Source organism: Hemicordylus capensis, chromosome 1 (genome assembly GCF_027244095.1).
Source record: "Hemicordylus capensis ecotype Gifberg chromosome 1, rHemCap1.1.pri, whole genome shotgun sequence".
NCBI lineage: Eukaryota > Metazoa > Chordata > Lepidosauria > Squamata > Cordylidae > Hemicordylus > Hemicordylus capensis.
Window position 1 is genome coordinate 230,667,744 of NC_069657.1, and position 13,515 is coordinate 230,681,258.

The following is a 13,515-nucleotide window of genomic DNA, read 5'->3' on the forward strand; positions in this document are numbered from 1 at the left end:
TTCCTTACTCATAGATACTGTCTTTCCAGAACAAGATTGATTCAAGATAAATTGGCAATGACATTATGTTTCCTAAGTGTTTCTTATTTGTTATGTTTTTAAAATGACTTTTTATTATACATTATACTAGTAAGAATTTTTATCAGTTCTAAGATGTTTGTTTCTTTGACTAGGAAAAAGCCAACTGACAACAGAAAAAAGCTATTCCTATATTATGTTTCATTCTTCACATCACCATTTGTGGTATTCTCTTGGACTGTCATCTTCTACATTGCCTTCCTGCTGCTGTTTGCCTATGTTTTGCTCATGGATTTCCAGAAGGAGCCCACCACGTTGGAACTAATTCTCTATGTGCTGGTCTTCATCCTGCTTTGTGATGAAGTGAGACAAGTAGGGAGTGCTTGGAAGTTTTTTTAAAAAAGTTTTATTTCCAGGAAGATTATTCATCTGCAGTAAGAGGTGGAGGCTCTGGGGATTTAAATCTGATGTTTTCTCCCTGCATCACTATTTCCATGTGTGTCCCACTACAATATTTGGCATTCTGTGCCAAAAACTGTGGCCACATTCACACATAACGCAGAACTGGAATTTAAGAGGGCAGAGGTTGTTGTACAGTTACATCTGAATGAAGGGAACTCCGGTTCTGTGAGGTGACTGACTCAAGGTTTTGTTTCTGTAACTCCAATCTGAACTCTCAGGTTGCAGTGAGTTTCGTCTCCCCAACCCAAAGTTCAACACATCCTGTGTTGCATACGATTTTGGAACCACAGGTTGTGTTCCCCCCAGCCGCGATTGACTGTGTTGACTGTCCTTCATGCAAAAAGGAAGCCCAGACAGCCAGTTCCCCCTCCTCTCTACTGTCTCACTGACTGCAGAGAAAGTGTTCTTCATTACATCTGAATTCGGACAGGAGAATAGGGTGGGGCGATGGGGCATAGAACTGTGGGTCTATTGGATTCATGGTTCCACATTATGTGTGTAAAGATTAGTTAGTATCTTCAGTGAGGCCTGCCATTGCTGCTGGTGGTGGGGCAATTGCCCTAATTGAACCAGCCCCATTGGGACTTACTCCCAGATTGCAGTCTTTGCCCTCCTCTGGGAAAGGTCCTGTAGATGCCCATGGCTATCTACAGTTCCTATATCAGTTTTGTATCAATTCCTTAGTTAAGATTCAGTCCTAGTTAGCATTAGCCATTAATATGCCAGTAGAACCTTTAACCATGGTCAAAGCATCAAACTTTAGTTTGCTCCATGCTCCAGTATATATCACTGTTTCATTTCCAAACTTCATTTACTGAGTATGGGGAAGATTCTTGCACAGTTTGAAAAAAGTATTAAAATTTGACTCTTATCAGTATATTGGTTTTGATGTATGTTTACTGCAACCATTTATAAATCTGTTATGAATTTGTGCATGGGTGCAGGTTCTATGAGTGGTTCAGCATTCACCCAGATCACTGTTGGATCTGTGATGGGCAGATCCACAACCTATCATGGGAAAGATAGGTTGTTTTTGCATGGCAGATCTGGTTATACTGGTTCCTGGGAAAGACGTTGATCAACTGGGAAAATTAACTCACATAAATTGGGTTAATTGTGTGGATTAATCCTCACAAGAAGGCATAATGTATTGGCATTAAACAAGCAAGCAAATAAGATATTCCAAAGTTTAATGGTAGCCATAAGCTAGGGTAGGTTTTGTTGCCAAATGTAAGGAATAATGTTGAACTATGGGTCTGCAGTGTTCTCAAAAAAGGTACATCTAATATTGTTGAATCTGGAATGGTCTGATATTGATAATAATGACATGCGCATTATTATTATTATTATTATTATTATTATTATTATTATTAATTAAAAATGGATGATTGGTAGCTCTTATTGCAAATACAGCATCTGAAGACCATAGCAGTGAGTATCCAGTAAAAACTGTGGGGGTGGGGAGGGAACTAGATATGCAGAAAATCAGTATTTGCTTTAGTAGCCTGTAGGAGCACTCATTTCCATACTGGCATCTTAAAATACCATCCTTTATTTGCATTATTTAATTTGATTGCCCTACAGCCTTGTAGCTAGAAGATCTTAGCTGCAAACACAAACTTAGCATGTTTTATAGATTAAAAAAAATCCATCTTAAATAATTAAGATCATTTCTCTGAAAAGGTGAACAAATATGATAAAGCCTGCAAGTCTGTGTGCACATTTTACCTCGTAGTAAGCTCCACTTAATGCAGCGGGGTTTACTTCTAATTAAACATGCATGGGAACAGGCAGCACTTCCTTGATTATTTTGTTAAAATCTTGATTCTTGATTATTTCTGAATGAACTTACTCTCACACCTGGAGTGAAGATGTGAGATGCCAAATGTGGATTGAAATAGGGCCACAGCTTTATTCATTACAAAGGCTGACCTGCAACTTAACTACCAGCCTCTTTACATTCCTCAGTGTGGTTATCCTCTCCTGTGAACTGGAAGTGGGAAGAGAATGTCTTCTGCTGCCTGCCTTGGTGGAGTAATCCATTCTGGATAAAGGAGATTGTGCTCTTCCTTGTCCACACATCTTGTGGACATCTTGTGTGTTAGGCAAGTTTTAATCAGCCCTGCTCCCACTGGAGAGCCTGAGCTGAAGGTCAATCAGTCCAGCATTGCTCAAGCATGCTTGTGGTTGCAGCTCCCCTTGAGCCAGGAAGTGTGAATGAATGGGTGGTTAGATAAGCCATCCTTCATCCTTTGGCTGCCTCAAAGGTGCTCAGCAGTTTGGGAGCAATGGATAGAAGAATCTAGAGCAGATTCTTCTATCCATTGCTCCCATACAGCTGTGACCTAATTAGAAGCCTAGGGTTGAAAACCAGACAAACTAAATCTGAACATGAAGAACCCTACCTGACATTTTAAAGTATGCAAAACCAAACTTCCCCAAGGCTACTGTAGGAATTAAAGCCCAAAATGTCTACTCTATTCCTTGATGGTCAACTGGCTAATCCTACATTGCCTGTAATTCTGCTAGAGTAAGGAGTAGTTCCAATAAATAGGTGTAGCCATTCCAGATCCTCATTGTTTGGGTCAGCCCTGTGCCTGCAAAAAAATCCCAACCAAATGCTGCTGCCTTGTGCAGCATTACCTTAAGGAGTGAAAGCAAATTCTAACCCCTCCACATGCATACTCCAGCAAATATGGGAGTGGCATTTTAATTAAGATAGTGAAGTATCCATTACAAGTAAGGGCAAATGAGTATTGTCGACCCTATGGGATATGGAACATTGAATTATTCTTTTGTGTGGTTTCTTCCCCCCCACCCCTTCATTAGTGGTACATGAATGGTAGTAAATATTTTAAAGACTTGTGGAATGTTATGGACAGCCTTGGAATTTTCTACTTCATAGCAGGAATTGTGTTCAGGTGAGTTTTACCCAAACTGTTGTCACTATGTTGTTTGTTGTTTTGAGCCTCAGAGCCAGCAGACCATTGTGGTGTGATAATAATGATGTTGTATGGTCATGTTGTACTAGGTGTTTTTACCTAACACTGAAAGCTTAATCTGGCAGAACAGGTGACTATTGGCAAGGGAGAAACATTCTGACATTAGGCCTTTTAATGTCTTGGAGATCAGACCTAGCAGAGAAAAGACCTAGCAGTGTATTTCCCCCTATATTTCTCTTCCAAGGAGTAAACCATCTTTTGCACTGATGGTAAGATAAGCCCAAAGAGAAGCAACCCAAATAATCATTATTCTGCAAACATGCAATCAACAACACTCCTCTTGTAACTGATAATCCAGAACAGTCCTTTTTGTGCGGAAGGGAGATTTGTGGTTTACACTTAATTTAAGTTTAATATTGTCAGGTTAGTTTGTTTATAAATAGTTCTAGTAGTTCATTTGACAATGGAAATTTTAGTGAATATATATATGTTTCTTTGCCTAGGCTCTACTCTTCAAATGAGACAGCCTGGTATTCTGGCAGAGTCATTTTTTGCTTGGATTACATCATTTTCACACTAAGGCTGATACATATTTTCACAGTAAGCAGGAATCTAGGACCCAAGATAATTATGCTTCAGAGGATGGTAAGACAGAAATTTGAATAATGTGAGCATGGTTCAGACTGGAATCCCCAGAATTCTCTCTGGCCGAATCCACACGTAATGCGGAAACGCAGTTGAATGGGCCAACAGTTCCACAGATGTTACGTTTGAATGTGGGGAAATACATTTCGGCATGGTGACAAAACTGAGGGTTCATATTTGGAATGCCAGTCTGAACCTTCAGGTTCAGTTTCATCAATTTCATCAATTAGATTAGAGTTTCATCAATTAGATTAAATCCTCAAGTTAGAGTTATTACAGAAAATGTAATTAAGAAAACAAAAGTACTATACTGTAACTAGAATGAATCTGCTGGGAGGCATTTTGCCAGTTGTATCATGGAAGCCCTGAGATGCAAGAATTAATAATTTAAGAAGAATGTAGGAAATAGTTGGGGAGAAATAAGAAAATTTTACAACAGAATTGTTCCGTGATCTATATGGACATAATTAGGTCTGTTCACTTTTAATGCTGACTTAAGACTTACTGTTAGGCACAGCTTCAATAACTTTTTTTTTTACTGGATCCTAATTTTGCAGCAAGTTCTACCCATTCACAGTATGCTCCCTTGGGGTGGTATGCAAAGAATTAATTTGTCATTTCTCTAATGTTCACTTTAAAAGTTGAGGTCTGAGGCTGGGTGATACTGAGAAAGTCATAATTATTTTTCTTAACCAAAAAATGTTTTATAATTACTTAGCAGAACCCAGAAAACCTAGTTCAAGTTGGTTTAAATTTCAAAATCTTCTTTCTTACAGATGATAGATGTCTTCTTCTTCCTGTTCCTCTTTGCAGTATGGATGGTAGCTTTTGGAGTGGCCAGACAAGGAATCTTACGAAAGAATGAACATCGCTGGGAATGGATATTCCGATCAGTCATCTATGAACCTTACCTTGCAATGTTTGGCCAATATCCTGACGACATTGATGGTATCCATCTTGAGCTGCAATCTCAAAAAGCTATGGGTTGGAGTAGGTGCACATTCCTAAAGGAAGCTCAAAGCTTCCATCATCTGTTCAAGTGAAAAAATAAGCTGTACTAGTACATGTGTACTAGTGCACATAGATCTTTTAGTGTCAGGCTGAGTACACTGACACTAAAGGAGATGATAGTACACTAAAAGAGATGATGAAGGGCCACACACACACACTCCATAATAAAGCCTCTATAAGTTTATATACCCAACCTATCTTCCTTTATTACATCTTCCTGGTGATTTGGTCCAACCCTACCTCCACTCCCCTCCTTGGTGCCCTCAAAATGACTGCTTTTAAGGTTCCAGTTCCAGATCTTCTGGTGGAAGTGCAACTCAGGAAATGAACAGAGATTTTAGATAGCTGTGGCTGTTGTCTGATAGTTCTCTCATAAGCTATCTTGCCTTATCTAGCCAGGAAGGATAAAGGCAGTACTCATAACTATCCAGCATATGAATTGGTTATGTCTTACCTTTTGCACTATGGTTCTCTGTGGTTGGGTGCTCCTTCCATAAACAGGAAGAGTTTTACACTTTTGGAAGGACCCCTTCTGCTCTTGAAAAGACCCCACCCAAGAAAGAGTGCAGCCCTCTTTCCATTCATGGAAGGAGCTCCCACCCATGGAGCAAAGCAGTGCAGGTTAGGATATAAGCTGTTGTGTTCACCACACCTGGTGTCTGATGTGATACCCAGCATTAGAGAGCTGCAACATCCAGGGCTGCTGCAGACTCCCAAGGCAGCCCCAACACTGTTAGGAATAGGGATGTGCACGAACTGGTTTGAAGGCCATGCAAGAGACCTTCGAACAAGTTTGTGCTGCTGCCAGTTCACAGTTCAATGCCAGGGGGGGGGGCGTTCTTTAAGGGTGGGGGGTGCACTTACCCCTCTCACCACTTCCCCCCTACCTGCTTTCCTTTTTAAAAAAAGTTCTTGAGGGGGCAGTGTACCTCCCTGCCACCCCTGCCCCCATTTTTGTCCGTGCCTGCGCTCTGGACTTGTGGCCACTACAGGCCGAAAACAGGGGCAGGGGTGGCAGGGACCCCAAGAACTGCCACCCCAAGAACTTTTTTTAAAAAGGAGCGCCGGCAGGGGGAAAACGGCAGGAGGCGTAAGTGCACTCCCCCGCCAGCATCGAACAGTGGAGCCATGGTTCCGTGCACACCACTAGTTAGAAACAAGTGGTAGTGCAAATAGTGTTCCCATGGTTATCTCAATTGTCACAAAGGGGCAACAGTGGAAGCGCTGCTTGTGCCACCACCCATTCTTAACAGTGTTAAGGGCTGCCTTAGAAGTGTGCAGCAGCCCCAGGGTTCAGCATTATGGCAGTTCCAGTTTAGTCCTAAATTATGCAACCAGACTTACTATGCAAGCAGCAACTTATTCATAGTAGAACAATGTACAAATTTCACAAAACTTTCTGTGTACAGAATGGAGTGCCAAACTGACAATTGCTGTTGCTAATTTGGCTAATATCTAGAAATTTGTGATGTTGTCCACCAATATCCTCCTAATTTTTTGTACTTTTTTGGGATTTGCTTGGTTGGATTAACTAAGCAGAGAACATGACACCAGACCCTACAGGGTTCTAACAATGACAAAGAGACCACAATGGTTGTCCCTCTATCCTGGCTATGTTTTTATTCATGGTTATGTAAAAATGACTGTTTTACTTTATGACTCTCAACTGTTTAGATAAGAATGAATGCCAGCATGGCTCTGCAAAACCCAGCTGATGCCATGAAAGGTTCACAGGATCACATGAAAGGCTCACAGTTGCTGATAATGCTGAACAATATGCTATCAACCCCTCAGTGTAAAGAATCTAGGCATCTTTCTGAATTTTTGGGAATCTTTTCCATTTCTTCCTTTCATAATAGCTACCACATACAGTTTTCAGCACTGTACCTTCAATGGGAATGAATCAAAACCTCTGTGTGTAGAAGTGGATTCCAACAACCACCCCCGGTTCCCAGAATGGATCACTATTCCATTAGTGTGTATCTACATGTTGTCCACCAACATCCTCCTGGTGAACTTGTTAATAGCCATGTTTGGGTATGTATTATATTGAAGGGTTTCTCTGATGCTGTCCCTCCAGGGGGCGTGGCTACTGACTTTTAGGTTTTATTAACCTGAGTTCCTTAACCACCCATAGATTGTTTGGGGAAAGAATGAACAATCTATTTTTCATTCATGATTTGTGGTTAAGCTAATTAGAAGAGGCATTCCAACCAAAATATTATGTAAAGTTGATCTTTCTGTTGTTTATCAGCATTAACACCCAAAGTGTAAAAAAACCAAAAACACCCCAGTACATTCTGATACCAATTACCTGCATTCTGATCGATGATGTAGCATCAAAATCACAGTCTTTGAGTGTTACATCAGTGCTATTGGCAAAGTCATTTATCCCCCAGCACAACATTATTTCACATAGAAATGGGGATGTCTTCTAAAGCTCGTATAGCATTTTAGCAGTGTTAAGCAGCTCAGGTATTATTGCCTTTTCTTCTGTCCTATGTGAAGTAGTTTGTTTTAAAAATCTGTTTAAGGATTCACATTTCTCTGGAAAAGCAAGAACTCTCTCCCATTGGTTGAGGTGATTCTGACGTCAGTCCTGCTCAACCCCCCCCCCCCCCCCCCGTTCTTTCCTGCACTGTGCAGATATTGATTTTATAACTCAAAAATTGCCCTCCTCGCAAAAAATTATTCTCCTACATGGCCTGCTAGTATAGGGTGAGGTTTCTCCTCTTTTTTTTTTTAAGAGAGCAACTGTGCAGAGAAGTGAGAGGGTGAACAATGGCTGTTCAGTGTCCCCTGCTCTGGTAACATCTGGACAGGGCTTCTCTCAGGCCTGGTGAACTCTGTCCTACCCCCAGCCCCAGCAAGGAGAAATGTCTTGAAATTACAGGTCAGCCATTAAATTTGAAAGGTTTAACTCCTGTCTCTGAAGCCTGTTTCCTGTTACATAGGCTTCTACTCCTTGGCTGTGACTGCTTCTATCTGCCAATGGCCACCACCTTCTTTCTGCTTTGTTTTACCTCAGAACTGCTAGGCCTCAGTGCTTGTGTTCAGCTTTTACCACTGCCCAACCTGGTACCTTGAAAAGGGGGAGGGAGTAAGGCCAGAAGGCCCAGCACTTTTAACAGTTGCATGACAGGCAACAGGTTCAACTTTACCAGATGTATGAGGATGGAAACAATACCTGTTGATATACTTGTTAAGGGAACTGCCCTGGGGTGATTGGTAAGCCCCTCAAAAATTGCGTTTGGGCTTTGTGTGGGGAAATTAGCTCAGGGTGGAGCAGTTCCATGTCAGAATAAATTTAATGCAAAGTGTTGGTTGCAGGAAAATGACTGGCTGAGAGAGAGGTGTTCAAAATCAGAGAAGGTTTTATTTAAGGGTAAGGGTTAAATCATTCCCGAGGCTTTGAGGGTGGGACAGAGGGCTGACGCAAGTTATGCTGCTGCTTTAATAACTTCTCTGTTTATTTGTTAGACTCTATGCAGATACATATTTTGGTGAACCTGGAGCTGGAGGGAGCGTGTTCACTGTCTCTGGGATGATTCCAGTGGTGGTGGGGAATAGAGGAAGATGTGGCATTGGCAAGCTAGCAGGCTGTTAAAGGGGAAGGGAGATTCTAAACTTAATAGCTGTTACCCTTTCCAGCTTCCCTGCCAGCTCTTTGAACAATGGGAGCAGTGCCAAACCCCCACAGAACCTCAGCTTGCTTCTCTGTAATGCTAGGTCAGTTCAAAATAAAACACAAATCATCCATGATTTTATTGTGGGTCTGACCTGGTATATATTACAGAGACCTGGATGGTGTGGGGGCTAGTGTTCTGGTTTGGGCCCAGCTTCTCCCAGCAGGATACTCTGTTGTAGAGCAGGTGAAAGGACATGGACGGGGAGGAGGAGTGGCTGTGGAACATAAGACTAATATTTCCCTTACCAGGGTTCCTGTCAGGGAATTGGCCTATATTGAATGTGCCTATATTGAAGGTTCAAACTCGGACCAAACAGAGTATTGCATTGGCAATGCCGGTCTGAGTTTGAACCGATCGATCCAGATTTGATTCGAGCTGATTTGAGCTAGTTTGAAGGTTCTAGATCTAGAGGCCATTTTAGATTATGTCCTCCATTTTGTGTGACTTGTGTTGCTTGATTTCATTGGCTGAGCTGTTGCTTACCTGATTGGCCAGATTAGTCTGGCTCTCTGGTAGGCACTGCACTATGCCAGTCCTTGAGAACTGGCACCTTATTGGCCAGGGGGGAGGTCAAAGGTGGGGGCTCCCAAAGTGGGGAGTTTCAAATCCTATTTAAAGCCAAGCCTATGGCCTAGCAAAATTACTCTGGTGGCAGTGTTCCTTGGCTTCTTTCTGGCCTGCTGCAGCTGCTGGTGTGGTGAGAGTTTGCTTGGCAGATTGTTGTGTTTTTGTTCCCAATCCTCCTTTCTGCCTGTTTTTCTGCCCCCCCTTCTCTTCCCTGATTTAAATCTTTTCTCCCTGGTGTGACTGTGTGTGTGTTTGTTCTGCTGCTTCCCCCTCCCCCCAAGTGAGTCTCTCTCTCTCTCTCTCTCTCTCTCTCTCTCTCTCTCTCTCTCTCCACCTCTCTCCCCCCCACCACCTCTCCTCTGGGTCAGGGGTTCCCTCTTTTCTCTGGAGCAGGTGCTTTTCTTTGTTAATCCTTTTCTTGTTGAGCTTAGCACACTGACTGCTCCAGAATCCAGCACCTCTGCCCTCCCCTTTCCTTCCCGCTACGCCCTTCCCCTTCCCCTTCCCCATTCCTACAGCCTTTCCCCCCACCAGCCTATTTATTTATTTAATCAGTGTTTTTACTTTGATTTATTTTTGGGGGAGGTGAAATACCTGGAAAGCTTTTTATTCTGCTCTCCCCCCACCCCGGCTGTGCCTGCACTCCCACACTGTGCCAGCCTGCCACTGGTCTGGAATTCCTTCTTTTTTTCTCCTGACCAGTGTGTTGGGCAGAAGATCTCCAGGACAATGAGGGAGTAAGTGATTACTTTTTGTTGTCCCCTTTCCCCCTTTAGTGTTCCTTTCAAGTTTGGGTGTGGGGAGGTATTTAGGGCCTTCTTTCGTGTTTGGGTGTGGGGAGGTGTATTTTCTGTTTTTTCTTTAGAGGCTGTTTCTTGTTTTCAGAGGTTCTTTCTTGTTTTCACAGGTTTCCCCTTAGTTGCCCCCCATTGTGTACTTTATTGTATTGGGTTTTTTAAAATTGTATTTTGTTGTTGTGGGTGGAGTGGGTGGGCAGGCTTGTTTTTAAAATGGTTTTCTTTAAATAGGGATTTTTAAGGTCCCCCCATAGGGTTTATTTTCAAAAAGTTCCCCCCAAATAGGCTTTAAAAAAAAGTCCTCCACTCAAAAATGGGGTTTTTTATTTTAGGGGAAAAAACACCCTCCATTATTATATTTTAAACATTTTTCCAAATTTTTTTAAAAGCCCTTAGGGTTTTCAGTAATGTCTGAGTGCTGTGTGGTGAGCAGGGTGGCATGCTGCCAGTCAATCAATGGACACAGTCATCGGGCAAGAAGCGCCCTGGTCACGGGGACCCACGTCTCCTCACCCACCTCATAAGGGAGATGATGGCCACTGACGACCAGCCTTTTCAGTTGGTCAAGAACTCCTGCTTCTGCCGGATACTCCAGCTGCTAGAGCCCAACTACACCATCCCCTCAAGGACCACGTTCAGCTGGAATGTGGTCCCTTCCCTTTACAGGCTGCACAGGGAGCTTGTGTCAGCCATGCTGTGTGCAGCACCCGCTGGCACCAGCATGCATTTCACCACTGATCTGTGGAACAGTGTGAGTGGGATGCACGCTGCTTTCCTGGCCCTGGGTGCCCACTGGTGGGGTCCAGAGAGATAGGGGACCTCCGGTGCTGCTTCTGGATCCAGCGTGTCCCACACAGCATTTTGGCACCAATGGGTCATCTTGCACATGGAGAACTTGGATGTCAAGCACACCAAGGAGGAGATGGCAGCCATACTCGGCCACCAAATTGAGGAGTGAATAGGTGGGTTGCCACACCTCAGAAGGGGTTCATTGTGACAGACAATGGCTCTAATTTGTGATGCCCCCACTCGAGCACATTGGAGAGGAGTGGGAGGCAGGTGACTTACTAGAGAGTGAGGAGGTGTCTGAGGAGGACCAGGCCGGTAATATTAATGGGGACAGCCAGGCCAGGGTGAGTGATTGGTGCAGGAGTGGCCAGCAGGGCCGGGTGATCTTTGGAAAGAAGGGTCAAGAACTGAGCCAGAGTTTGAAAGGCCACTTTTTCCCCTGAGTAGGAGATCCTCAGATAGGGTGATGTACTGCACATGCTCGAGACAGAACTGGAATCATGTGACTTGATTGAAGGCGTGGTCACCACCCAGTCCCAGTTCCAGTTCTGTCTCGCTTGGGATAGGACCTATTTGGAGAGAGCTCTGGTCAGTTAGGTTTTTTCTCTGCTTACCTTTGGCTTTCTCTTACTCTCACTCCCCTCTTGCTTCCTGCCTCTCTTCCTCTACTTGTGTGCAAGGGTGGGAAGGGAGCAGGTTTCCATTTGGCCACAAAATTGAATTATTTTAAAATTTATCTTCTTAATTTCCAATCTTAATCAGACTCCAAATTGTTCCTTTTAGTTTTCATTATTATGGAGGCGTCTCATGCCGAGGAGCTAATGCAGGGTTCCCTTTCTGAGAGTGCTCTCCTATCGCAGGCTTTAGATCAGAGCCATTTACAAACTCAGCCGGCTGCTTCAGCAGTGTGTTCTGCTGCAGCTCTTTCCCCGCCTACATTGCTCCCGGGGCTCGCGGCTCCGCCGCCATTTGCTGACCCCTCCCAACAGCCCCGCTCCTCAAAACCCGCCGAGCAACGGCCGGGTAAGGCGGCAAAGAAAGAAAAGCACTTAAATGACCAGCCCTCTGTTCCTAAAAAGAAGAAAAAATGAAAGGATTCAAAGAGAGAAGCTGGTCTTTTAGTTGAGGGGCGTAAGTGGCTGAGTGAGCGGCTCCTTATACAATCGGTTTGCCGCCGCTCGAAACTGAAAGCAGGAAAGAATGGCGCTAAATCTAAGGAGAAGGAGAGGGAGCGCGCCAATATTGTTGAAACGACTGCCGCTGGAGTCCGGAGCCCGGTGGGCACCTTACCGGCTCCCATACCCATACACTCTAATGATCTGGTGGTAGAGGGGGAACCCCCCCCGCCCCCGCTCCAGAACGCAGCCGCAGGCACTTCTCACCTCCCTGCTCAACCACAAACTGTAAGCAGTGATCCTTTTTCTCCTCAAGCCACCCAGTGGCTAAGAGCTTTTTTTGCCAGAGAATTTAATTTAGAGCCACCTGCGGCTCCGTATGTTCAGCTAGTGCAGCCTACAGACCCTTTCCACAGTGTGTCCTCAGCTCCTACGGGCTTACCAAATACAGCCCTTTCTGACTCAAACCAGCCTGTTCTGCATCAGGCTCCCTTACCTGGTGCCCCTAATCCTGCTCTCCCATTACAAAGAGAGGCTGTCCCCTCTATACCAGGAGAGCATAGGGGGCTTAGGAGGGCCAGAGTACTGGCTGGCAATCGCCTCTCTTCATCTTCCCCAGACTCTAGCCCTAGGCGCAGAGCTATCCCCACGTGGGAGAGGGGTCAATTTCTACCAAGACCTCCTGCTCTCAGATGCAGAAGCAAGCGCAAGAGGAATTCTTCATCTTCCTCCTCTACCTTGCCTCAGAGGCGTATTCCCCCTCCATCCAAACCTACCCTCCCTAATCCTATGCTACACCCCCACAACCCCCTAACCCTCAACCCCCCCCCACTTACCGACCTTACCTGCCCCGCTACCTATTCATCACTCCTCCTCCGAGGAGCGGTCCTCGCATTCACATCCACTGGCTCCAGTTGATGACTCTGATTCTGGAAAAGAGGAGGGAGAGTTGTCTGAGGAAGAAATCAACCCTCCTATTTCTAATTCCACCAGGTTATTCTCATCTTCAGATTTTGAGATCCTATTAGCTAAAGCTAAACGCACAATCAAGGATGTCTCCCCCACGGAGGATCCTTCCAATACCACTACCACCTCCTTTGACCAACAGGTTTTTCCACCCACAGAACCGAATAACCCTGTTGTTCCCTTTCAAGAAGGTTATGTGCGCTGAGTGGCAACATCCTACCTCATCCAAGCTGATTGGCAGCCTACCAAAGAAACACTATCTCCTACCTTCAGATGTGGCTTCTCTCATCGCAATTCCTAAGGTGGATCCACCTGTCGCCCAACTGGTGTCGGGGGCGCTAGTCCAATCCGAACACCAAGAGCAACTCAGATCCCAGGAAGACCGACGCTGTGACGCCCTGCTAAAGAAAGCTCATGAGGCCTCTGCGTCGGCTATCAAAATGGCTACTACCAACTCCATCTTCGCACGTGCTACGGTCCTCTGGGCTAAGGAGCTGGTGCAATTGGTCCCCCC

General features: G+C 44.6%; 1 protein-coding gene across 9 annotated transcripts in view; it reads left to right on the plus strand.

Moving 5' to 3' along the window:
* Window positions 1–13,515, plus strand: part of LOC128340317 (transient receptor potential cation channel subfamily M member 8-like) — a 151,867-nt gene that overhangs the window by 107,993 nt on the left and 30,359 nt on the right. For 7 of the 9 annotated variants that reach the window (XM_053285293.1, XM_053285296.1, XM_053285297.1 and 4 more), the window contains 5 exons: window positions 174–390; window positions 3,310–3,401; window positions 3,926–4,067; window positions 4,844–5,015; window positions 6,938–7,115. In XM_053285293.1, the coding sequence (XP_053141268.1) occupies window positions 174–390; window positions 3,310–3,401; window positions 3,926–4,067; window positions 4,844–5,015; window positions 6,938–7,115 (801 nt within the window). Of the gene's footprint in view, window positions 1–173; window positions 391–3,309; window positions 3,402–3,925; window positions 4,068–4,843; window positions 5,016–6,937; window positions 7,116–13,515 lie in introns of those variants that run through there. The other 2 variants (XM_053285292.1, XM_053285298.1) reach the window with 2 other exon arrangements.